The sequence below is a fragment of the Aphelocoma coerulescens genome, chromosome 11, assembly GCF_041296385.1.
Source record: "Aphelocoma coerulescens isolate FSJ_1873_10779 chromosome 11, UR_Acoe_1.0, whole genome shotgun sequence".
Taxonomy (NCBI): Eukaryota; Metazoa; Chordata; class Aves; order Passeriformes; family Corvidae; genus Aphelocoma; species Aphelocoma coerulescens.
The window spans coordinates 16,372,505-16,399,760 of record NC_091025.1 but is presented as its reverse complement, the minus strand read 5'-3'; the positions used below and the strand labels follow the sequence as shown (position 1 = coordinate 16,399,760).

The 27,256-nt window shown below is 40.7% G+C and overlaps 1 protein-coding gene across 4 annotated transcripts; it reads right to left on the bottom strand.

Annotated features, from left to right (window-relative positions):
• Positions 1-1,400: 1,400 nt before the first annotated feature.
• Positions 1,401-26,138, bottom strand: TDRD12 (tudor domain containing 12). Of its 4 annotated transcripts, none has more exons than XM_069027046.1 (31): positions 26,033-26,138; positions 24,576-24,625; positions 22,814-22,972; positions 22,380-22,516; positions 21,190-21,309; positions 20,486-20,541; positions 19,614-19,699; positions 18,496-18,685; positions 18,232-18,308; positions 17,879-17,937; positions 17,093-17,153; positions 16,301-16,405; positions 15,720-15,905; positions 15,118-15,271; positions 14,035-14,162; positions 13,295-13,483; positions 12,422-12,550; positions 10,809-10,926; positions 9,953-10,086; positions 9,654-9,874; positions 9,350-9,449; positions 7,958-8,145; positions 7,433-7,640; positions 6,812-6,904; positions 5,719-5,888; positions 4,432-4,538; positions 3,363-3,417; positions 2,784-2,897; positions 2,550-2,703; positions 2,390-2,456; positions 1,401-1,618 (listed from the first exon to the last, which is right to left on the bottom strand). In XM_069027046.1, the coding sequence occupies exons 2-31, from the start codon at positions 24,609-24,611 to the stop codon at positions 1,533-1,535; spliced, it is 3,687 nt and encodes a 1,228-aa protein (XP_068883147.1). In that variant the 5' UTR covers positions 24,612-24,625; positions 26,033-26,138; the 3' UTR covers positions 1,401-1,532. The 4 variants fall into 4 exon arrangements, with proteins under 4 accessions (XP_068883147.1, XP_068883144.1, XP_068883145.1 ...); XM_069027043.1 differs by lacking the exon at positions 26,033-26,138 and adding an exon at positions 25,791-25,843; XM_069027045.1 differs by lacking the exon at positions 2,550-2,703 and having other exon boundaries at positions 1,531-1,618; positions 26,033-26,105.
• Positions 26,139-27,256: the final 1,118 nt, after the last annotated feature.

Sequence of the window (27,256 nt, the reverse complement as noted above, 5' to 3'; positions counted from 1 at the left end):
TCCGGGAGCGGCAGCGCCGAACGGGGCCGCGCCGGGCTCCGGGAGCGGCAGCGCCGAACGGGGCCGCGCCGGGCTCCGGGAGCGGCAGCGCCCCACGGGCCGGGCCGGGCTCCGGGAGCGGCAGCGCCCCACGGGCCGGGCCGGGCTCCGGGAGCGGCAGCGCCGAACGGGGCCGGGCCGGGCTCCGGGAGCGGCAGCGCCGAACGGGGCCGGGCCGAGCTCCGGGAGCGGCAGCGCCGAACGGGGCCGCGCCGGGCTCCGGGAGCGGCAGCGCCCCACGGGCCGGGCCCCCACGCCGGCAGCGCGGCGGCGGGCGCAGCTGCAGTACGGGACAGCACCACAGGGCGGCAGCACCCCCTTAGCTACAGCATCGGGCCTTGGGGCCGTGGGAGACTCAGGGAGGAGAAAAAAAGGCAGAAGGAATAAAGGTTAACTTCTAATTCCTGCAGAGGGATCTTTTCTTCTTAGTTTCAAGCACGTTTTCGGTTAATGTACACGTACAAAAGTTGTATTTGTGTTTTTAAACTCTATGACTCTGTAAGAAATTCTGAATATTCTAAAGCCATGTATAGAACAAGATATAGGGGGAGTTATTTTTACATCGTTTTAGATTGATAATTAATATATATATAAAAACGAGAAACCTAAGTTTTTGCTGTTTGTTTTACACTTCTCTCACCCATGGAGTTTGGCTGAAACATTTATTAGGGGACCGCACAAGACATCTCTTAGCTCCTCACACCTGTTCCTCCACCTTAGCAGTGCTCTCCCAGGGGGTGCCCCTTAATGAATGACATCATTAAGGAAAGCTTCAGAACATGGGAAAATATTTCTTCACTAACTGCGGCATTTGACAGCTGAATTCCTTAGTGGAGAAGGTTAGAAATTGACACGCATTCCAAAAGCCCAACTGTGCAGGAATTCAAGTCACAGGAAACCTCTTCATCATGAAAACCCTGATCAAAAATTGCTTGAATAGTCTTAGAACATACTGCTGTATTTTTCACACTGTTTTTTATAGACTGGCACTTTCAGTTGCTAACAATGTGTGGCTAAACCCACTTTTTGCTTCTACCTCACAGAACAGGCCCTATCTTTTATACTAGAAGTAACTTACACCTCTTAAATAACCCACTAGACTCATCTACCAGCAAAAATAAAATCACCTTAGATTTAGGTATTAAGTCAAAGAAGAAGAAAATAAGCAAAGGCAAACATCTGCCCCAGGGCTCTTTTTTTCAAGTAGGGGATTTCTGTTGGCATCAGGATGCAGAGCAAGACCAAAATACAGGTAACATCAGCTCTTTAAGTGTTCCTACAACAGGTACAGCTTTGCCAGTACCTGTTCTCAGGTGAAGGTTATAATTAAGCACAGTTGCACAGTCAGGTTTTAAGGGCACCAATGTTTTTAATTAACAATGACATGAACAAGCCACAACTACATCAACTCAACAATCAACAATTACAATCAACTGTTTCATTAACACTAACACAGTTGTCTTATCAGAGGAGAAAGGAATTTCTCCTCCCAATTAGTCATCACTTTCTGTATCGCTGTCTTCTGAGGACTCAATCCAGTCCTCATATCCTGCAGGAGGATAACTCAGTTTTGCAGAATCTGGTGGTAATTAACAAAGTGTATTATTTATAAACCAGGAAAAAACAAGCTTCAGAACAAATAAATGGTACTATGAAATGACCCAACCCAGCAAGCCCCAATACTTTTGACTACAAACGAGACCAGAACACTCCAGCTACTTCTATCTGCTCTTAGTCTGTGCTATACTGATATGATGCCTTAAGAGGCCTCCTAGAAACAGAGACTAGACAGGAGTAAAGGATTAAAAAAGAGATTTATTTTGAAAGGCCTTCAAAGGTACACCCTGAGGAGCCTGAATCTATTCTCAAAATGGACCCCAAGATGGACCCCAGGTCACGAGTTCTTCACTCTTTTATAGGTTTGGTTCATTTGCATAGCAGGGTTAATTCTCCAGTTAAAGCTTCAGTTTTCCCCTCAGCTTGCCCCCCCCCTTAGCAGCTCTTTGGTTTGTACTTTTGGCCTAGGACAGTGTTGGTGTCCTTGGAAAGCAGGGCCAGAGAGGCTTTGTTATGTCTACCTAGCATGAGAGAGCAGAAGTTGACAGGCTACAAGAAACTTCAGAGTCACACACCAAGCAGTACAGAATTTGAAAAATATAAAAATTAAAACCTAAGGTATCAGATAAGTAAGTGCCTTGCTGCCTCTAGTTTGCTCTAGAGGTCCTCACACCTCTTTTCAGAGAATTTGAACAACCTGCTGAAATAAATGAGTACTTCAGATAAAGCCAATGCAAAAAGAGGAATGCTGCTAATTTTATGTATTATAAACACAGACTCCTTCAGTCCTTACCAACTGTAAAAGGCCTTTCATCTTCAGACTCTTCCCAGTGTTCAAAATCTAAGGACACGTGAACATTCTGTTGACAAAAACATTGTTTGAAATACCTGCTCTGATGCACAGCAACCATGTTCAGAACATTCTATAACTCTCATATTAATTTTCACTTCACCTTGTTCTTCAGTAATTTGCACCATTCTCCTTTTTTCTCTTTTACCAGTAAAATCACAGCCTCTCTATCCTTAATCACACATGTGGACTTCTCAGCAATTATTGACTGATACAGCTCCAGGTCAGCCGCATAAAGTCTGCCTTCTGAATAAGCACTACAATATACAAAAAGTTTAGGAAAATTAAAGACTAACAAAGACACTTTGCTGATTATACTAAAGTTTCTTAAACCTACCTGAAAACCACCTCCTCTTTAGAAAACTCGCATTTACTGTCAGCTGCCTTCAGTATTTGTAACCTCAGTGTCACAGTCCCATTATCTTGAAACCACTTGATTTGTGGATGACAACTGCAAGAAAGTTCATTTAATGGGGTATTTTCCAAAGCAGAAAACCATTAAGATTGAGCCAAGCTGTCTCACACACAGCCAGAATTTGCCCATGAAGTCACACAATCAGCTGAGGAGCCTGAGCCCTGCAGACCAGACACCAGCAGCAGTGCCAGGGAAGCACGTGAGGGGACACACCACTCAAGCCTCCTACAAAAGCACTGCATTCCAAGTCTTTGGACGAGCTCATCTACAAGTTCCATGGAGACATAGGCTCCACTGACTTTGGTATCCACAGGAATCACACTGCCCAGTTTCAGGATGCCACCACAGCCTGACCTTGAAATGCCAAAGGAAAAGCTAACAGTAGCAAAACCAACCTGTGACAGACAAAAGGAACTTTTCAGCTGACCATAGACACAGACAAAACAATCCTGTTGGCAGTTCACATAAAAGCAAGATGGGAACAAATCACGGTTCTCTTACCCTTTCTGCTGATGCACAGTAGAGTCTCCTGCTTCTTTTGCTTGAACTGCATCATCTAAAAAGAAGATATAGAGACACATTTTTTACTTCCCTATACTATAGAACCCAGGTATTTCCAGAATTCTCCTATACCATCATAAAAGTAACTTCCTAGCAATCAAACTACTGTCTTTGTCCTTTGTATTGTGTACTTCCTGCCCTGAAAGATTTCATGACCTTAATAATTCAACTAAATTTTTTCATTATCAAGAGTACTGTAGTTAGTGTAAGAAGATTTAAAAAAACCTAACTAAACATGCAGTTTTCCAGGTCAGGTAAAGGTTTTTTCCCAGTTTCAAAACAGTGTTTATTTAACACCTGAAACACACCATTTTGGCAATTAGTGGGGAGTTTCAGGGATGAAATGACTAATACAGCTTGAAACATGGCATTAGTATGACTATTACCAGGGAAAAAAGCCTTCTACAATAAGCACTCCAGCCTTTTTATCCGCTGCAACTTCTTCACCTTTCACTGCTCCACACTCCTGTGTCAGCTGCTAGCAGGAAATCCTGCCCCCTGCTATGCCTAAGCATTTCTAAGCCTCTACTGACAGAACAGGAAGCACATCCTTCAGATTAAAAAGCAAAGGGGAGGGTGTGGTTTGGGGGGGAAGAGCCATTTTCGGCCCTCCTGAATATTGGGAAGAAATCAGCCTCTCAGGGAACAACACTGTTATGCATGTATTTCAACAGATTTTAACTCCTTTAAATCTTTGGCAGCACAGCTCTTGTCCTCTCTGTACAACAGAGACTTTCTGCTCCTATGTTCCGTTCAGAACGCCAAGGAATTCCAAGTGCCTCAAAGACAGAGCATTACCAAAACAGCCACGCAGTTACAGTAGCAAGAGTCATTCTCACAGCATCTCCTGACTCTCACTGGAAGGCAGCTGTGGCTTACTGCAAACATCAGCCACATGGTGCTGCTCTGTACACCCAGAGCAGTTTGCAGCTGGCAGGATGACTGTTAGGTTGGTATCCAGCACTTGAATTCAAGTTTGAGAACTTCTGGAAATGAGGGGAAGGTTTACCGCTTGGAGGAGTTGCAGAAGTGTTACAGCTTTCAGCAGGATTTTCCTCTATCAGTGTATCCTGTGGACTGGACACCTCTAGACCAGCTGTGTCCTCTTTTGTGCTTCTAAATACAGGACAAGGCAGTTTTAAAAGAAAACCCACAAACGATAGTCAGATTCACCTTACTTTGCCTCCCCCTTCTTTAACTTGTACCTTACTAACAAAGCCTGTACTGAAATTCCAAATTTTTCCAACAATAGTCTCAGGCTTAGAGAGTCTGCAAAAAAATGATCCAAGCAGTTGCATTACACTCATTTCAGCACACAGCACCACGATAAAGTTGTCTGGTCCCTTGCATTACATGCTTTGGTGATGATATGGAGGTTCCCAACCTTCCTTTCCCAGGAGAATGGAATAAAGGCAAACAGGTAGTACCTGAGACCTCTTAGCCTGAGTCCTCTGTAGAGGATAAAACCTGAAAAATAGCCTTCCAAGCAAAAACTTCTCACACCAAATCTGAGCAGGTGTGGGAAAAGTAAAATCCTTTGGTTAAGATTAAACTCTGGCATATAACCTAGTTATAGATAGGAATGCAGGAGCCTCAATCTAAGACAAATACAGTATGGAGAGGATCAGGCTTCCTTCTCTTGTCGACTGGCAAAGTCACAGAAACAACCACAAGATTAAGTGGCTAAAGAAACTCCTGCACTGGGGGGCCATAACAAAAAAGCTACAGATGTCTTGCTGATCAGCATTTTATATCACAGGTCTTAGGATCTGCCCTGCCACCACACACAGTGTTTTCTCAGTTCTAAAAATTTACAGGGCAAGGAAAACAAAGTTCAGTGCTGTTTCTGCAAAATACATATTCATTAAATGAAGGGTAATTTCCCTAATCACTTTAAAGGAAAGTGGTTATGTTTTCCAGCTTGAACTCTGCAGCTGAAGACACAATATGCTGTAGTGCTCTGACTGGGTACTAAGTACTGACTGGTAAGCATTCAAACCAGCCACTGAGCACCCTAAATCGTTAAAGGAATCTGAATTCAGACTGTATTTTTATTATTAACTTGCATATCTGCATAAAATTCTAGTTTAACATTTTCTAGCATTACAAATTCCTTTTCCTAGTGGTTGTGGGGCTAAAGAATAGTTAACAGGAAGCAGACATACTACAAACACAACTGTTACTGTATTTAAATGAAAATCATTGTCAGCAATATTAATCATATTCAGTTAAAATTAAATACAATTTTTCTCTTAGCAAAGCATATGCTAGAAAAAAAAAATCTGCAAACACTTACAAATGCTCCAAGTTCTCTGCATGATCCAAAACTGGCATCTGTCTGCACAGCTTCTTAATTTCTGCTATATGTTCGGGATTATCAGTCCCCAAACCCGTCGACAAAATCTCAGATCGAATACTGTACTCATTGATCCACATCTTCAACACGGGAAGGTTGGTAACCCTGACCTTGAATTACACAACAAAATAAAGGGAAAGCACTGCTCTTCAATGGTCTCTCTCCAACTCAAAGCTGCTCCTTAAGTCAAACTTTAAACACAGACCTACTGACTTATGCCTGTAGGCAGTTCAGTTTTTCTGACTTTCACACAGGAATTTTCCCCATGTTTAATTGTTTTCCAAGTATCACCATCATTCCCATTGTGATAACGGCTCAAGTAACTGGCTGTTTGCCCTAACAGAAGCAGGATGGCAATGAGTAAACAGTGCTAGCCCCAATCATGTAAGTGACAGCCAAAATACACCTCACACAGTTAAGAACTGCAAGTCCCGTATCACCTGAGAACTGCAGAGGGGGTGGGAGGCACAATAAAAAAACCCCAAAGCCTAGAAACTGGTGAAAGGTTGAGATACACCATATGGGAACAAAAGCTACTGAAAAGAATGACCTCCAGATCATTTTTTCTTTCCAATCAAATTTTCACTTGACTCACTCCACAAAACCACAAAGTCTGTGGATGTTAATGGACATGAAACTGTAGAACAAGAAAAATCCAAGAACAAGTGCACCCATTTTTCCTATTTCAATCAAAAAAATGAAGGAGAAAGTTTCAATGCTTTTTAATTTGCAGAAAAACTTACATTAAAACCAACTGCAAATTAGTTTAAGACCTGCAAGAGACGGCCGACTTTGAATTATAAACATAATAAAATAAATCTACTTCAAGAGCTGTTGGATATCAGCAAATCCTCTTGGAGGATCCAAGTTTCATTCTTCCAGAGGAATGTGACAAAGTGCAGAACTGATTTCCCAAGACAAACTACTGAAACCTAGTACCTCCAAAATCCACTTCTGTTACTAACTTTGTGGAAAACCCTTGGACTGCATCCAGAGGTATGAAGATTGCATAGTGCTGCCATTCTATACCTACCATTGGGTCAACCCAAACTGTCTTTCCCAAGGTATGGACCACTTTGGCGTGATGAAGCTTTCCTTTAATTTTGTGGTTAATGTGATCCGTCACCTAGGAAAAACAAGTTGTCACTGCACTTGAGACGTATGGCAGCTTTCCAGTCACTTTAACTAAAAATGAAACAGCACCTTCTGAGCTTAACCATAAAAAGGGTATTCAACAAATATATACAGCTTGGAGTAAACCAGTGGAATACTCTAACTTAACTCTTAAGTTAGAACAGAATTAGCTTTCAAGGAAAGCGCTTCCTTAATGAAAGATCACTCAAACACAGGTGGATTTACAGAGGCTGCACTTTTCCTGTTCCTCCCCCAGAATCCACAGCAGTGATAACCTATTCTAAAAGACATTTAAATCAGAGAAAAAAGATCTCGTGCATTTCACTGTATTATTTCATAGGAGAACAAAAAAAGAGAAGTGACCAGCTTAGAATCTGACCCAATAGCAGATATTTAGTGTCAATACTAGTAAGCCATGAAATCTGGTACCTAAGTTTACAGTTTGTGTTTTCCTGTAAAAAATGACAGAGAGAGAAGGTAAAGAGCATAAAGGAAATAGCAGGAAAAACCTGCTTATTACCTTTGGATTCCATTCAACTTCATTATCTATGGGTTTTACTCTACAAACTATAATTTCCACAGCCTGAGCTGGCAGACTCTGAAACTTTGCAGGTAAGTGAAGCAGCTGATCACTCTTCACTTCACTTGTCCTGCCTTCATCTATATATTTAATTGTGACCTCACAGACATTTTCTTCATCTTTTGCTGGAGTCTCTACCACCTGAACCCTTCGTATAGTAGAAAAGAAACACAAAATTATTATTCATGTAGCCAGTTGTGCAGAGTTTTTTTTAAACCTGCTCTCACTTTAGAACAGGTATTTTCACAGCCCGCTCTGTATGCCTGAGGTGTGTGTGGGGAATCATCTTATTTGCCATTCAGGAACTAAGAGTAGGCAAGAGCTTTTTATAAGCATTATTGGCATAGCAGTGATTTTTTGCTGCTTTTGAAGATAGGCTTTTTTCTTTACCCAACAGGCAAATTTTTAAAAAGCTTTGTATAAAAACAAGCACATGAAAAAAGTAAAAAGCCAACAAGATTTTACCTGTGGCAAATGGCTCCCTCACATAACCCATAAAACACTGACTTCTCCACGACGTTAACAGAAATCCTGTGTTCTGGTACCTTGAAGTAATCATTCATTTCTTTAGCAAGAACTGTGTATTGGTCCTTTTGTTTCTTGACTATTCGACCAAAGTAGTTTGTTGCATGTACAATGTGGAGAGGCAGGATCTGAAAGGATCAAATTAATCAGCAGCAAGGAGGGATGGATGATTTCTTAAATCAATGAAATTTAGGTCTTTATGTACAGACCATATACCTTTTTCCAGCCCAAAAAGGTGACAGATGTTGCTGTACACACACATTTCAGAAAACTATGAGTTGGTTAGTATTCTCAATCCCAGCTGCCCGTGGTTCAGTCAGCAGTGGACAGCAATGTATGGAGCAAGAACTGCTGGGTGTCAGGTGATGGTGTTCCACCTCAGTGAGCACACCTCTGCCAATTATCTGCCAGGCTACTCACCACTCAACACATTCTGTACCACTCCAGCTCTACTCTAAGCACTCTCCAGCCTTACAGGGGGTTTTACAAGAACCAGCTGCTCTTTTTGCACTAAAATGACTTCAATGAAAGATTACAAACACACAGCTATGCACACCAATGTGTAAGATGCTGCTGTGAGTGCACCTCAGGTAAAGCCCAAGCCTCAAAGGAAGCTGGGGAGACAAACTCTTACTGGGATGTGAAGAACCACCACAACAAAGTCACCCCAATAGCCACAAAGGTTTCATGAATGTGGAACTATTAAAAAAAAAGAGTCCATCTAAAACAGCACTCTGCAGCAAGAGTCTTCCAAAACGCTGACATTTTTGTAGGAAGTAACTGTTCTACCTACAAGAGAGAAGCTGTACCCCATTTCTTGGGGATACTAGAAATGACAATACATTTTCTAATCTCAAGGCCACAAAATGCTCAATTTTCATCAAGTTTGCGTGAACACATCAGCTAAGAAAAAATCCTTCCACTTCAGCTTCTCTTCACTCCCAAACATTAGTGTTTCCTCTACAAGAAATGTTAACTGAAGGTTCCATAAACTTTCATCTTTGTTAATTTTGGTATACGGCCTCGAATTATATAGGGAAGGAATAAACAGAAGAGAAATGCAATGTGAATCTTCAAAGCAGAAAAAAATCTGAGGTAAACTCAGAACTACCTGCACAACAGTTTCAATTCAAGCTAAAGACACAAGGGAAGTCTGGCACACTAATTAATGCAGGGGAGAGGGGAAAAAAGCTAGAGAATGACAAATAGCCACAACAAATAATACCTGTACTGCAGTAGAATTAATGGAATAAGAAAAATGAAGTAACATGCTAAGTAGCTGTTTAAGACCTGTCCTCTTGGTACCCAAGGCCAAGGAAAACTGTAACTTACAGTCACACGGTCAGGTGTTTCTATCATCTCATCTGCAGTATTCTGGGCCATGTCTGTTGACAAATTAATTTGGTGACGATATGGACAGGCTGTTCTGTTTCTACATTAAAAAAAAGTAACAGGTTTAGAAAAAAGCTCTTTGCTTTCAGTTGTAAACTATTTTTATGTGACTCACAATAGGCAACAGGAAAAAAAAAAAAATCATGAGCAAAATCTGATTTAGATAAAAGCAGCCAACAGGAAAATTCATCAAGGCATCAGCAGCAATTGTCATTCAGGGCACAAAAGCCTGACATTTCCTTACCTGCAAATCCCAAAAGTTTTAAGAGAAGCACACAGGGGCCTTGAAAATTTCTCATTTTCCTCAGATTCTCGCACCCTGGCAGCTGAATCATGAAGTTCTTCTGGAATTTCAGCTTCTGCACGCTTTAAACAGTGGAGGATTCCAGGTGCATGACAGGAACTGTTCTCTGTCAGCAGGATGACTGACTCGGCCTTTGGATGTTCTTGATCTACAGCAGAATCCTAGAAGTAGTTTGGAAAACTTTTATGTATCCACCAGTAAATCTACTGTGGCATTACCCAGTCAAGGCTCACCCACACCTTTATCACAGTGCAGAAGTTGTCTGTCATGCATTGTAGGCGCTGCCTGAAGACTGCTGGAGATGGGAAACTGAAATGGATCACACAGGTTGCATCAGTGATTCCCAAAGGCTGCAGGCAGTCATCTGCTAAAACTAAGCACATGTTTCACACACACATGTAAGTGTAATACTTCAAACATGGAAAGCATCACATGACATGAACCATGACTGATTTCCCACTGACTGGAAGATGAAGATTATTTTTTCCCCAATACATTCCTATTAGGCTTTATATTTCTCCAGTAAAGAAATCCCATCAGCATATGGCAGACATGGCATTTCATGTCAATCTCACATAACTCTCTATTTCCTGTCAGCACCACAGAATACAGAGAATTGAGCACAGACATATAATTCACAGGAGTAAGACAGCAGACGCTTGAAATACTGCAGGAATTCTCATGGCTCTGTATGAGCCTACAAAGCAGAGGGAAGTCAATCTTCTTGGTTTTGTATAAAATAGAAAACAAAGTTGGTTTGAAAATGTAGGCCTTTGTTATTGGAAAAAAAAATCTAATAGAACTTACAAAAAAATACTACAATACATCTTTGGAGTTAGGAAATTATTTCAGACTTGTTAAATAATGGCAGATTTCTGAAAATATTGGTAGTTCTTTTAAGTAAGCACAGAAAACAACAACAAAAGAAAAAAAAACCAAAAACCTCAGCTGTAGCATTAAGAAGTAAACAGAGAACTGGAAAGAGTTCATAGGGATCTGCCCCTGTGGAAGCAGTGAGACAACCCAGTGCAAGTGCTTGGTGTACATCTTAGCTCTGCACTAAGATACAATCCCAACCACAGAGAGAATCCTCACCTAACACAGCAGGAGTGCCAGAACTGTGCATTTTTCTCCACCTCTCCAAGACACACTTGGCATTACACTTGCTCTCCTTATGTTTTTTCAAGGAAACTATTGAGTTGCTCTTCAGTGCCTGCATCACAAAGTGAGACACTATACATTCCTGCAATGCTGCAGTACTTGCTCTAATCAACTCTAATAAGCAGCATGTCTTATTAGAATCTAGCACACTTTACCATAAAGAGATGTAAGAAAAAGAGCTAATGAAATTTAGGTTGCTTAGATGGAAAAAAAAAAAAGTTTTAATGGAGATAAAGTTCATTAATTTCCTGTATAAGAAGAAAATTAAAAGCTCAAGTTTCCATGGATTAATACATTAGACAGGCATTTAAGAAAGCAAGAATTTCATTTCAAGCTTTTCCCCCCATTAATGTGTCCTCTCTGAGTAGATTCCATGATCTAAAAACACACAGATTCATGCTTCAGTCTCTCAGAACAAGCACTCTTCATTAAGTCAACCCTTGAAATATTTTCACAGGCCAGGTAAGATATTTGAACATGGTGGGGTACACAAGGATTACTATGAACTGATTCAATCCGACTTTAACATCAACAAGCACTTTTTAAAGTGGTGGCAGCATTGATTTTGATATGCTTGAACCCTCAAGTATTCAAGGAAAATGTATTAAAAAGTCACAATCCCAAACCAGATTTGCTTCCATTAACAATCATCAAGGAATAAGCATTACACTAATATTTCCATTGGGAAAGAAACCTTTAAGTAGCACAGGATCTATGCCAGCTTCTGCAAGGGAATCCATTGCCATGTTTCAGGACTTACATCTCTCTTCCCAGGACACTGGAACAATCCAGCCACAAATCCCTTGCTATCCTATGCTGAAGCTTTTAATTGTGCCATCCTCACAGCTTGCCTCCTTTAGCAAATAATTCCCACAACAAGAGATGTTCCTATTGCTAAGTCACTAAGTATGTATTCATTACTATAACAGCTGAAGAAATAACTCTTGTATGAGAAGTCTTAGTCTCCACCTCTGAAATGCTGAGTACATCATCTCTGGAAAAGGGTGTGAAACTGGGGTGTGTTCCACTGCAGGTAACTCAGAAGCACCTTTATGCCAGTTTTAAGAAAATTGAGCCTTCTTCCCCTCATTCCTGACAACTTGAAGCTTAACTCAATTCTGGCAGACTTTCACAGGAGGGCAGAAAACCTATCTTTCTGATCAGGGAAATGGCTGAAAGTTCCATTGCCCCAGAGCAGAAAGCAACACCACAGAACTTCCTAACACAGTGCCTTAATTTTTCTCCCTCATCCCACTACTGAAAACAGTAAAAATTAGAAAAACTGTCAGGACATTCACTGGGAAAAAAAAGCCAGTTAGATTCAACTCAAAGTTCCAACCTGACAGAGTGAATGCTGTAAGAATTTGGGAATTAATCAGGCTTCTTATTCACCAGCAGTCAGCTTAGGGTTATTTTTAGCAGGAATAATCAACTTCCAAATTCACATTCTTCCTTTATTCTCAGAAGCCAAGGTATTTTAGTTTGTTATGGCTTTAAAATTAAAAAGAAAACCCCACTTACCTCTCTACGTTTAAATACTTTCTCACCTTATGAATCATCTCTACTTCAGTTACTGAGTCAGTGCAGACCAGCACCTTGTGAAGATTCCTCTGGGTAAAATCCAGTATTTTCAGTAACTCGGCAGTTCTACTGCTGCTCGTGCAAGGCTGCACCACCTAAAAGCAAATAAAACAGAGGGCTGGTAATTCATGCAACTCAGATATATTTTACTATCTAATTGATCCTAATCCTAACCCTAATGCATCCACACACCAGTACTTTCAGTTCTGCTCAATCATTATGACTTCTCACAAAAGTGGGTTTTCAGTTTCCTGACATGCTCAGAGTGTCTACTTTAGGAGACTTCCCAACATTTAAAATCCACGAACTATTTCATTTTGAGATACAGAATAACTCAAATCACACTTATACCATTTTGTATTATTCCTAAGGGCTACACCACACTGACTGGAAACTAAATGAGAAGATACCTAAGAACACGTAGTAATAGGCCTTGTGGAAATCTGAGGTCCCAAGTTTGGTATTGTGTTACACACAGCAACAAATCAAGTGCTTTACTAGATCTGCCTTGCAACTGCTTACCTTGTAGTTCTGCCCATTACAGTTAACAACTGCAAAAACATTCTGGTGACATTCTGGTCAAAAACTGTACTGTTTGCAAATACATCTCATCAAATTTAGACTCATTTGCACTAACCATGAAATATTCAAGGGACTACCTTCATCTCACTCCTAATAAAGGAAGGTAAGAGACCTCCAGCTCATCCAGTGACTCGCTTGCACGTATTTCTAACAGCAACTTCAGCTCACAATGGGAGGCAGCACTGCAGCACCGCCTGCTTCCAATAAACCATCAGCAGCCACATATCCAAGCAGTGACATTGTTCCCAAAGCTCTACCTGGTGCACATTTCCAAAGATGGCAGCTTCTTCAATAACTGTTATCACAATGTAAGGATCATTCATGAACTCCTTTATCAAGGGTATGATGTGTTTATTCCACTGAGTTCCCACAGCAATGATCTGTCGTGATGGATTCCCCCGTGCCTGAGCAGTGGCTTTCTTGTAACAATCCAGTATAGTAAACACCTAGGAAGAAAAGAGGTCTGTTTCTCTCATCTCATCATATTCCAGTGAGCTCACGACAGGCCAGAAAAATACAATGTTTGAGCACACAGGTTTTTCCAGTCACAAAGCCTCTACCACAGCAAACTACAAGTTTCACAACCCAAAAGGAAGAATTTGGTATGTAAACTTGCATCCTATTCTTTGAATGACTTCTGAAGCAAGAGAAAGCAACAGGACAGCATGCAGTGACGGCATATGCATGTGCACATAACTGTAATGCAGGATTCTGTCCAGAGAAGGTGGAAATCTCAGGAAAAGGATCTGTTCAAATCTGCAATATAGTAAGCCTGGACAAAGCAGATCTGAAAGGGCAGAGGCATTCAGCAAAAACTAGTTGGTAACTAGAAGACAAGCACAACCTGCCAACACAGTAATTTGCAAATACAAAACCAGAAAGAAATAAAGAAAAAAAAGAGGGGTTTCACCATAAACCCATTTCCAGTGGTTTTTTTCCTCAGTGTGTGCCACTGTTTCACACACATGCACAACTGGAACAGCACTCTGCCATTCACCTTTTCGGCAGTGTCAGACAGCAGCACCTCGATCTCATCCAGAAGAAGATGGCAAAGCCTACACAACAACCAAGTGTTATGTTCCAGCAGCCTCAGGAGGTTGTGCGGTGTAGTCACTACTACTCTGCCTGCAAGTTGGAAGAAGACTGTTACCATTAATTTACAACTTGAAAGACAATTAATATGATACCAAAGGTCAGGGTAGCTTTAATAAAAAGGGTCACATTTGTATTTCAGATGCACTGTCTTGAAGCTGGGGAGTTTGCCTGTATTTTTCTACTGCGTGTTTTCCAAGACATGAGTGAGTGAGGCTCTGATAGTCTCAAACCCAGTGAAATGTCTCAAGGTTAACAAGTTTACAAAGCAGGATGTCACTTCATTTTCCAGTAAGGTCCTGGAAGTAGAGATAAGAACTTGAGGACCAAACAGCCAAAAGAGAAGTATTTACAAATACATAGAAGAGCAACTTTAGGGAAGTCCAGTTTCAAGAGCTAAATAAAGCACACTTTGTAGCTCAGGAATTTACATACACGTGTGTATCTATCTACACAGATAAATAAAACCACACCAATCTTCACTGGTGCAAATACACCAACAGTTCTGCTACTAAAAGGTCTGAATTCATCCACCAGACTCAAATGATGGATGGACAACAGAATATCAACTGCTGAAATCCAGTTTTACACAATCTTTCCTAATTTTATCCATAGTTCTTATTCCCTTGACACAAGAGCCACTTTTGAAAATGCAGCTATCAACCAAAGCTTAACAAAGGGATCAAACCAGAACACAACTGAATGTTTAAAGTACATACATCTAGGCAGGGAAAGTCCCCCAACAGCTTTTTCATTACTTCTCTGCTGTTTCTCTGTGGAGCACCCTCTGCAGACTACCGAGTTAGATGCACAAAGTACTGAGCATTTATTGCCACAGCAAGTTGTAAACCACCATTTAAACAAAAACCCCAACTTCCCTTTATAAACCAAAAACTGAAGAAGCAGAAATTGTTCTTTCACATGCTTCTGCAATTAAGGCAGCTCACACTGCCTCAAGCATAACTAAGATGACAGAAAGCATTCTTACAGTCTCGGATTTCCACTTGGCTGGCTGCTTCCTTGTTCTGCCCAAGGATTATCAACATTGGATGAAGGTATCTGCAGCTTTTTCCGTATGTTTTCAGTAGGTCGAAAACAAGTTGTGCCTTCTTCCATCCAGGACATAAAATGAGTGCTAGTGGCTACATACACAGGTACAAAAATTGACACCTCAATATTAGACTTATTAGATTCTTAAGGTTCTGTACTTTTGTCTTACTTGGGGTTGTACTGGGCCGTTTTCAGAGGTCCCTTACAACCTCAATAATTCTGTTTCTGTGATCTAATTCAAGCTAGAAAATGCATCATAGTATTTAAAACTGCTAATACCCATTTTAGTTTAATGAGTACATACTACTCATGCAGAAACAAAGCTCCATTGTGCATCTAAGTGCCAGGGCATGAATCACCTGTTAGGGATTGCTTTAAAATTAAGCTGGGACCCCCCCATTCACAGAGTTCATCCAATTCTTCTAAGAAGAGGCCTTACAGAAACTGGCAGGCATCATGAAAATACACTGAGATGACATTAATGCACGCATTCCAAACATCCAGAGTAGTACCAGGTTTTCTGGTTTAATATATACATACTCCACCCATGTTTGGCAAGGCTTGGTAGTCACTTTCCAACTGCAGAAGTGTGAGAACTGGTGGAATATACAATAAGGGATCCTTTCCCTGATGGGAGATGACAATGACATCATATCCCTGAGCTGCTGGTGGCCAACAGTAGGACTCTGTGAAGGTAGGGCCTGAAAACTTGTTCCAATAAAGTTCCTACAGAAAGAGAAATTAAGAGTTTCCCACTAAATCTATGTACTTAAACATCAACAACAAAAGACAAAACATAATGAGTGATTTAAAAGCTTTTGACCCACTATATAATACATGTTCTTAATAGGCAATATGAAAAAAATCATCTTCTGGGCTAAGTTGTTAAATTAGTGTGTTAAAATCCAAATCCACTTGTAGCAGTGGTTAATATACCAGAAAAAAATTGTGTTGAATTCTTACAGCATTTCTCCAAAGGTTCATTTATTCAACCACATGAACAACCTTGTACACCTTCCTCAACCAAACTGAGGTATTACTGTAACATTTAGTATGTAAATTTGAGGTATTAAACTTGTCTTAAGAAGACAATCAGTGTAGTATCATCACATCAGCTTTACCTTTTTCAGACCATCAAAAAGTGGTGCTGTTTCCAAAACTGATGATGGCTCAATTTTCTTGCTCAGGAACACAAAGTTTTTTTCCTCCCCAACATTTTGAGGACTCTGAAACCATGGACAAATAGATGACAAAGGTTTTATACCTAACAAAAGTGGTTTAGCTTACACAACTCAGAAGCACTCACTGTATTTAAAAAGTGGCATTTTGATGTAAATGAATCAAATTCTAAATTCACTTTGAATATGATTCATACATACTGATAGCTTACACAGACCAATGGTGAGTCAACAACTCATTCTTGCTATTTCTCAAAGAAAGATTTTCAAAGATGGTTCTAACACAACTGTCTTAAACCCTCAAGAGACTCACTGGACGCTCTGTGTACAGCTGGCACTCAGTCCCACAAGGAGCAGCATGAGGCAGGGACTGCAGTCACAACACAGGTGGCAATTTCTCTCCATCGCTCCTGCTCTCTCTCCTTCTCCCTGCTCCAGTGCAGACTGCAGCCCCTTCAGGAACACCTGCACAGAGCTCCTCCTACTCCTCTGACCTTGGTATTGGCCTGATTCTCACTTTCTTTTTTGTTCCCTTCCCTGTGTTTTTGCCTTTTCTTAAATTCCAAGAGACATCCCTGACGTGGCTGGCTGGCTCAGCGTTAGCCAGTGTAGGCTAAAGTTTTGTTGCCAGTGTAGGTGCAGTCAGCCCCTGACCTCCTTCCACAAAGACTCAATGCTACCAAAGCCAGAGTATTTGCACAAGAGAAATCAAATGAAAGTTAGTGTTTGACATACCTGTTGGTCATCTTCAACTGTGTGTGTCTGGAGGGAGTTGGAATTTAAGAACTGTGGAAGCCTGAGAAACAGAGAAATCCAACATAAATGCAGAAGAAAAACGTCATTTATAAATACCACCAGAATTTTCCAAATGTCATGAAGCAATTCACTCGAAGTATTTCTGACATATCTATGTCAACAAGAAAAACCCTCAATACAAAAGCAGAAATCAAAAATCACCACCTGGAAAACAAAATTTCATGAAAACAATCCTTGAGAATCTTTTTCAAAGACAATTGTTAAGTTCCCTGACTTTAGAATCAAAATAGACTGGACTGTAGAAAAAAAAGGTTTCTTAAAGTTTCAAAACATAAAACAACTCGTCTTTGCATCAGTTAGGAACTGAAATAAGAAATACTCCTGGGGTTTATTACATATGCAGCAATTGACCTGCAGCACAGTGAAAGCACTGCACAAACCGACCCAGTCATATTCCATTAAGTCTGAAAACTTTATAAATCACACTAAGAATAAAATAAAGCAAGTTAAAGTATTTAGTATGCAGAAAAATATCTCCCCACCACACCCCTGTTGTCAAGCTACTGTTTAGAACAAAGTGGTATTTTTCTAGTTTGGGTTAACTATCAGCAGCTTCAAAGTTCCCTCCTTCCCCAAAAGCATGTGTATGCACCTTCCCTTACCCTGTGCCCTTTAGAGGCCTAAGAAGAGTAATTTGAAACATATCACAGCTCCCAATTATCCGATTACAGAATCATTCCAAATATTTAACATGCTGCACAATACCTGTCTGTTTGAACTGCTTTATCTTCCTTGGAAGGCAAACCTGGCACCATGTTGGCTACCTAGAAAGAAAACACATTTTAAGCACTAAAATACTGTTCAAAACAAGTATTTAAATATAAACAAAATACAAAGTTGAAAGTGGTTTTCTTAACCAACTGTGTGATTCTCCAAATATTTTGCAGCATTCTTCTACAAATTTGAAGTTTTTTTGACTAAGGCAACAATTTTGATGACACAAACTTCAGCAGACTATCTAAGAATAACAAGCTGGATGGCTACAGCATTCCTAATCTGGCCTACATATATTTACTTTAGTTTGTATTTCACAATTTAATACAAAATATAATACTTACAGGCACAGTGTTGCCATTTATAACTGTGCTTGACCTTTGGCATATCTTTTCAAGAGCAGAATTCCAACCAGCAAGACCTAAAAAGGTAAACAAAATGGAGATAGCCATTTCTGATTATCTGAATACATAAAAAAAGCCACAGATGGACACCACATGTCCCAATCACTGGGATCCAAACCAAGACAGGATGTTCACATTCCACACATCCAACTAAACACACAAAGTGCTGCATGTAGGATTGTCTCCCACACACATGGGTCCTACCTGGCTCAACAGGTGGTGACATCTCCCCAAAGGGCAGTTTTGGCCTGGCAACAAATGTAGGACCAATAAACTCCACTGGAACATACTTAGCATTGAGAGACACTTCATTGTCAGAATCATCTGAAGAACTCCCTTCAGCTTCCTTATAATAAGCAAAGTGCTTTGCAACCAGATCATCATTAACACAGATCTATAAAAAAACCCAAACAAGCTCTATTTATCAGTGTCAACAAGCAATAAGCTACACCAGCACATATTTCTTCAGAATTTATATGAAGCTTTTAACAAAAGCAGTGCTTTTACCAATGATAAAAAAATCCCAAGCAAAACCCCAGCAAAAAAAACCCCCAGACAGAAGAAGTACCAGTGAATGCCTTCCATGGAATATTAATTCTAAAAAAAGGGGAGTCCTATCTTCCTGTATGTTCTTTCAACAGGTGTTCATTAATGAGTTTTATGTTTCTGGCCAAAATTCTGTACTGAATTAACTGTTTCTATGAGCCCTACATATCTAAAAGAACCCTCTAATTCAAACAAGCCTGTTTATTTCTTTCGGATACAGCATGCATCAAAATCTCGCAGGGAAAAAAAGTAGTATTAGGCCTGAAACTTCTTGTATCTACCATACAGCTGTTTAAGTCTGGCAGCACCTACAGCAGAGATTTGACACAAGTTACACACTTTGGCAAGTGTAACAAGACTGGATTTTTTTTTCCAACTCCTTGAGGACTCAGCTGTATGCAAGAGCGTGAACTTTTAGTTATTTTTACAGTATTATGCAGCTGCCTTACTGAAACATCTTCAAATATGATACCACAAGAAGTACACCAAATAATTCATATAGCTGTCCACTTAAGCACTGACTGGACTTCACTTGCTGGTCAATAATTTAAAAAAAAAAAAACAAACCTACTCATATAGAGAAAAACACAGGTTCTGCCTACTGGAATTTTCCAGAGGTTTACAGTGAACAGTACCGTAATAAAAAACCTCTAATAAGTTAATGATTTAGCTTCCACTGTATCTGATTGAAATTACAAAACTCACAAGTCATGCTTTCCAGTCTTAAGCTAATAGCAAAGTGCATCAATAGAATTGGAAATATAAAAATACCTTACCTTGTCATCTCTTACAGTCACAAAAAGAAACACCTCTAACACTTTCTCTTCTACTGCCTGTACTGTGGCTTTAACCTCAGTAGCCTCTAAATGTAGTAATAAAAACAAGAAAGAAATATTAAATCCTTATTGCACTATTAGTATTCTTCACTTTTACTGAGACAGACAAAAACAGAAGTAACAATTAAAAATGTATAACGCTTGTTATTTCACTTAAGTGCAAAAAGGAAGTTAATAAAAACTTAAAAGCTCCAAAAAGGAACTTGTCCTTAGTCTTTGAAGGAGGATTGAGAGCTGAAACAGATTAATGACCTCTGGAGACTAACCACTCTTAGTACTACAGTAGAAGCCTTGGATTATCTCTTAAGACTCTGACAGTCAGGAGCACCAGTGTGTACTTTCCAAATGTGACATATGCTCCTCTTGAGAGAAGTTGTATTTGCACATCTGTTCAGCTTTGTTACACTTTTCATTCGGGCAAACACAGCCGATGAAAGTCTGTTCCCAAATCCTGAAGCACCTCTGCACACACTAATGCAGGACAGCTGTGACACTGACTCAGAGACCAGTGTTAAATATACAGAAGGGTTCCAATGCTCAAAACAAACATGACATGATTGCTCCCTTAGTCAGCCTGCTTGAAAGCCAGACACAGTCAACTACCAAAATCTATGCAGCATGGAAGCCCAGAGTACTCAAAATGTAGCTCCACAAACACTTGCACCTAAGTCACTCCATACTTACAGCTCCTTTTTGTTTATAACAAACAGCATTCGTAATATAATCAAGTATAAACAAGAAAATAAATCTGTACACAAGTACTACATTTCTCCAATAATTGATTTTTCCCCAAAAATAGAAGAGCTGTTTACCTTCAAGAAGTTTTCGAAAATGCTGGATAGCAGCAGTATCCCATCTTTTGGCTGGTCTAGGAAAATAAACACAACCAGTTCTCCCACATCAACATGCATGAAAACGGTAATTTAAAAAAAAAATAGTTTCTATACAAGCACAAAGCTCTAAATCATGCAAGTTCTTACAAAGTGCAAAGGAACTAGACAAATCAGCAGAATCTGACTACTTAGCACATTACTTCAGTCTTGGTAGTATTGTTGAAGCTCACCAATATCATGATCAAAATTAAGAGATATGTTTTATCAAGGTATCATGGCTTGTGTCCAACATAAAATATGAAAAATTTTAAAATTTTAAAACATTTAAATTTAAAAAAAAAAAATAGAATCATTTAGTTGGAAAAAACCCCAAGATCACTGAGACCAACCCCTAACTTAGCACTGCCAAGGCCACCACTAAACCATGTCCTTTAGTGCCACATCTACATGTCTTTTAAATCCCTCCAGGGATGGTGACTCCACCATTTCCCTGGGGAGCTTTGTCCTCTCAGCTAGAAGAGAGTTCATTTTCCTCTTAGTAGCTGGGACAGTTCTGTGTTCTGAGTTTACGATGAGAATACTGCAGGTTTCTTCTTGAAATAGAATCCCTTCTAAAAATTCTGCACTAAAGCCTCACTCTTTGGAGATGTATCAACAGAATTCATTTATAAAGCTCTTCTTACCCTATTTTGGCAGTGTCTTCACAGTAGTCAATATGCAATGTCAGTGGCTTTGTGCAGTACAGGCGACACTTCTTTGCTCTGTGTGGGATCTCGGCAAATGCTCGCACCAAAACTCGCATGCTGAAAAAACAAAATGGGAATCACCTCATTTTACAGGGCAGAATTTCTTCTCCAGAAGTCACTGGTCTCACAAACCACCTCCTGCTACCCTGAACTTGACAACACAATTTTCCCAGGAGTTTGGATCCCACTGCCTCCTACCCTGGAACCACACTGTCTTACTCTGAGAGGTGCCATCAGGACCAACTGGTGAACAGAACTGCTTTGGATATGAACACACATCCTATTTACTTGGAATCTTTCTGATCCTTTGCCACTGAAGTTTCAAGTCTTCTTGATATTTATCTTCTAAATATCTTCATGATATGTAACCCATTGTCCGTTGTTTTCCCACAAAGCAACTTAAAAACATTATTTTAAAATATGTTAAAGTAAGTTTGGTTTTGGTAGTATTCCACAAAATTCAATTCAGCGAAGTTTCTTGTGCTCCAAGTCGCATACTTAAATAGAGAAACAAACCTTAAGAGCTGGACTAGGTTGCTCCAGAACATAAAACATATTTTTCAAGATTTTAGAACCAGAAGGTTTTATACCGATTTTATCAAAAACTCAGAACCTGTGAACACTTGCCTTCTTTGGCACCATGACAAGACAAACTCTCAGCTCTTACTAAACATGTTGGTGAATGGCAGTGGGAAAACCCCTATGTATTTGTGTTTAGACCTCAAAAGCTGCTGCAGCAAGTGAAATCCTGCTTCTGTAGATGGCTTTTTGTGCCTAACCTTCACTGGCCATAATTTTTAAGTTTTTTAGTATATAGCAACTTATTAAGGAACAAAAGAACATAAAAATAAGTTTTAACTGGCAAACACATAATCATAAAAAAACCTGACATTATTTCTACTCCAAATCTTTAAAAAAGCAAAACCTAAAATGGAAAGCATCTTTAAAATATCACAAAATAAGGACTGGTTTGCACTTAGGCTCTTTCAAGGGTATCATCTAGTTAGCAGCTTCTTGTGGACACAATCTACACCTCAATTAAACCAAAGCATTGACTAAATAAATGTTAACAGCATCTGTATCTATTAACAAATACATAACAGTGACAAAAAACTCTTAACACGTACTTCTCTGATGCAACAAAACAGTATCTGGCATAATCCACAAGAAAACATCCGAGCTGGCAACCATCTGCCTGGTGCTGGACTGACTCCACAAGTGCCCTACACCAGCGCTGCAGTTCCTCACTGAAAACCACATAAACCTGAGGAAGAAGCAAAGAACACCACAGCACATTCTTACAAACAGCCCCAAGTACACTCAAGGGTTTTTCAGAGGCAAGGACAGAATATTTATTAAACAGCCTTCCATTTTCTTTGCAAAATGCAAGCCTTGCCCCTTACACAATTAGGAGGCTTACAGATGAGAAAACACAACCCATAGAGATGCTATTAACTACTCTGTGTAGAAATGAAAAAACCCAAACAAAACATGTATTTGATACCTCACCCCCAAACCAATGCAAAGAACAGATTATTTCTATGCAGAGCAATAATCTTACCTGGCCTTTTTCTATCTCCTCTCGTTTTATTTCACCTGCATCTTTATAATTATCATAGAACTGTTGCATTTCATCATTCAGGATTTCATATACTATTTCACTGACTACGCCTGGCACGCATTCTTTCACAGCAAGCCAAAAGCAACCTGGATCTTCAACCTGGGGCAAGGAGAAGAGAACAAATACTACCAACTTTTAAGAGTATCTGAACAGCAGATGTAAAAATAAAACTTCATTTTTATAGCACCTTCAAAATTATAGTGACTGATACTGAGATACACAATGTACACAAGTTAAACATCGTTCATCTTCACAGCATTAGTTCATGAAATGGCTTCCCAGGTTCCAAGTGTCTTCAGCACTGCAACAAACACCATGAGGAGTCTACAAGGGAGCAGCATTATCTAAAAAGTTGGTGTAACCAAACAGTGGGCAAACTGCGATGACAAAGCTTTTTACTTCCCTGTGAAGTCCTCAGAAGTACATCTAAAAACCTAAAAACATGATAAACCTCACCAAGGGGCTTTTCTTTGTGCTCAGAGTGTCTGCATGACAGCCAACTTCTTTAAAACAGGGTGACAGCTTTCTGCTGAGCCTTTGTAAACTGTCACATTCCAGTGTTCCAGCTGATCCGGGTCTCCAGCTGTTGTGGCTTAACCCCAGTAGGCAATTAAACCCCCCACAGCTGCTCCCTCACACACATCCCTGCAGCAGGAGGACCAGACAATTAGGATAAAAGTGAGAAAACTCACAGGCTGATATTAAAACAGCTGACTAGGCAAAGCAAGAGCTACACGTGAAAGCAAAGCAACATGAAGAGTGTATTCACTGTTCTCCACTGGCAGCCAACTGCTTGGCCACTTCCAGGAACACAGAGCTCCACCATGCACAATGCTGACTTGGAAGGCAAATCTGATGACCACAGACATACCTGCAGCTTTTATTGCTCAGCATGATATCATGTATTAGGGAAGATCCCCTCAGTCAGTTGTCCAGGCTGCATTCTGCATCTTCCACAATCTCCTGTGAAACTCAGTATAATCTAGTGCCATACTATACATTTAAGTCTGTGTTGCACATTCTCCATTTTAGATTTCAGCTGCATCCCTACTGCTGGGAGGAAGGGGTCAGAAGTGGGAAAATGCTGAGGAGGATGGTACCTTTGCTCAAGTGACCTTGCAGGTGGAAATGCCGAGGCCTGGAGAATATTAGAGCAGGGAAACCCCATGTATTATGCCTACTGCTGTTTATCTTCTCTTTTGAGAAGTAGAATTTCTATGTAGGGGTAATGTAAGTGTTTGGGGAGACTTGGAGGCACTCCCACGGACATGCTGAGCTCCCTGTTGGGAGAAAGATCAAAGCTCAGAGATCATAAAAAGCACCGGAGAGCTCACGGGGTTCTTCTTGATGAATCCCACTGGGATGGGCTGATCCTGCTGGTGTCCATCAGGGTGTGCCCCAGTATCCTTCAGTTAGCCAGGCCAACTAAATCAATTTACTCCCTACATTTCAGCCGTAGTTTTGTGGTTGTTCTGGCTGCCTGCCTGTGTTAACTCACACACCTACTCACTGATTTTACAACAAAAACAAGAAAACAAAACCTAAAGCAAATTACAAAACATGTATAAGCAGTATGACTCCCAAGTGTGAAGAAGTGCTGGTGAATGGAAATACACAGACATCTTGTTTGTAAATCTGATCTGCAGAGAGTCACATGGAAATAAACATCAATCCTTCCGATTTAAAAAAGCCAGCAGCATACCTTTAATACCACGACGTCCATGTTTATCTCCTCCATCTCCCTGATCACTACTGTAAAAGAACAACAAACATCTTATGAACCATTTTTAACTGCACCTTTTTTTTGAAGGCTATTTGAAGAGCATACACCTGAAGTAAGCCTGTAGATTTTTACTACTCATGTCAGGAATACTAGTGTAAGCAACTGATTTACACGTTTCAAAGCGTTCAAACCAGCTTTCTTAATGAGGCACTCTGTTAAAGCCTAATTAGGATTTGCGATCCATGCTGCATCTTCTCCATTCAAAGTCCAGCAGAAATAGGCTGACTGCAGACAAAGGCTGCTATAACCTACCTACATCACCAGAAACACCAGAGGAGAATACTTACATCTTTAAAAAAAAAAACAAACCCACAGCCTTATACAAAAGAGGAATCCCAAACTTAGCGAACAATTTTAACGTCACGGATTTTTACTAGTATTTCACGATCTGTCTGCAATACTACATACCAGACCTAGGGGCTACCACGGAATAATGAAACTTCCAGCAAGTAATTTGCATTTCACTTTGGCACAAATCAGCACATCGTAGTATCATCATCGCAGTGTCTAGCTTACAACTTAGAAGAATTAACACTGAAAGTAAGTGCCTAGTAAAAATGTTTCAGAAAAGGAAAAGAGAGACATTGCCCTTCCACTTCCAAAGCTATTGCTAAATAAGCCAACACTAAGCAGCAACACAGCTACACTCTGGTGACAGAGCGACAAGCTCTAAGCGACAGTACTGAACATTCCCAGTTTAACATGACAATGGAACAGCTGAAAGGATTGCAGCAGCTTTACCCAAGATCATATAACACAGGCAAAGCACCTGCGTTACACACTCGTTCCTAACACTGCACTCGTAATATACTGCAAGAGGCACGCAGTGCTGCCTGAGACACTTAAAGTAGACTTTTCTTTCAGAAGTAATACGTGAAGGGCTTAAATAACTTCAGCTAATGTGTCAGGTTAATTAGTGCAAAACCCACCCATCAACGTGGCAGGGATGAAGCACGCCCACAGCAAAGGCCAGCTCTCCCAATGCATTCCAAGTAAGATTCCCACTTTGGCAAGAACTGAGTAGGAAAACAAACGCTTGCTCAAATCCCACAGGTACCACTAGATAGTATTTAACCTGTAAAAATGCTGTCAGTCACTAAAACCCTTGCCCCAGCCTGCTGCCTTAACACAAACCTGAAAAAGGTAGAAAGTGTGAAAACACTCCTAGGAACCACAACCCGCTCTCCCTCTGCCCAGCCGTGCTCCATCCAAACCCTGCTCACACAGGAGGCGCAGAGCGAGGGCAGCGCAGCGCGGGAACAGGAACTTTAAAAACCTCTTTTTCCGCTTCCTTCCCTCTTCCCCCGGCCCAGTCCCTATTCCCCCTATTCTTCCATAGTTCCACGCTCTTCCCCGCAGGAAGAAGCCCACTAGACCTCGGTCTCCGGCGCTTCCAGGCTCCACACGCCGCCCCGCCGCGCTCCCGCGAAAGCCTCCACGAGGCGATTCCAGCGGCTCCTTCCAGAAATCTCCAGCGCTCCGCTCCCGCCTCCAACACCTCCCCCGGGGCGGGCCGAGGGCCCCAAATGGGCGTGTTGTGGCCAATTACACAGCCAACTATTCCCAGGCGTACAAAACACCTGAAACGCTGCAGGTAATCTCACAAAGCGCAGAGAAGTCCATCGGCTTGCTGTCTGCGTAAAATGGAAACCAAACTCCGTGTGAAAAAACAAAAGCCTTTGTTACTGCAAACGACTTGTAATCAAGAAAATTCTACTGGGACTTAAGGGAAATTATTACAATAAATGTTTGGGATTTGGAATTTATTTCAGGCTTAAAGTCTCTGTAGCAAAGGCAATGGTTGTTCTTTAGAAATAGTGGTAGTTCTTAACTAATGTAGGAACAACAACTACAGGAAAAAAGAAAAATAAAAACCAAACAAACCAGCTGTAGTACCAAGAAGTAAATGGTCAACTGGAAAGAGTTCATAGGGATCTGCTTCTGTGGAAGCAATGAATAACTTAGTGTAAGTACTTAGTGTAGTTCTTAGCTCTGCTTGAAGACTTAACCCCAGCTAGACAGGAGAATCATCACCTAACACGAGTGCCAGAACTCTGCATTTCCCCCCACACTTGGCATCACCCCTGCGCTCCTCCCCTGCCCACATTCCCATATCCACAGTCCTGCTGTACCCCGGGGGTGAGCTAAATAATTTCTTTATCAAAAATATTTTCTCATAATACCCACTTTCTACCACAAAAGTAAACTGGTAGAATAACCATAAGGGACAGAATAAAAAAAATCGTGTGTGTATTAGAATTCATCATCTCGAGGGATGTGGTCCAGACAAATAAAGTGAAGGTTCTAGGAGAGCACACTGTCACTTGTTTAAGGAACTGGTATATGGGAATCCCTGGAAACTGCCCTCAGCGATAAAGGAGCAGGAGAGAAGAAAGCTGGCAGCTCTTTAAGCATCTTTTCCTTGAAGTACAAAAGCTCTTTGTACTTCTTCTCTGTACTTCCCTTCTTCATGTGTAGGAAATCAGCAAGAAGGGCAGGAGACGAGTGAAGCTGAGTGAGGCCCTTCTGGTCTGACTGAAGTGCAAGAAAGAAATGCATGGGCACTAGAAGCAGGAATATGTATCCATAGGGGAGAATAG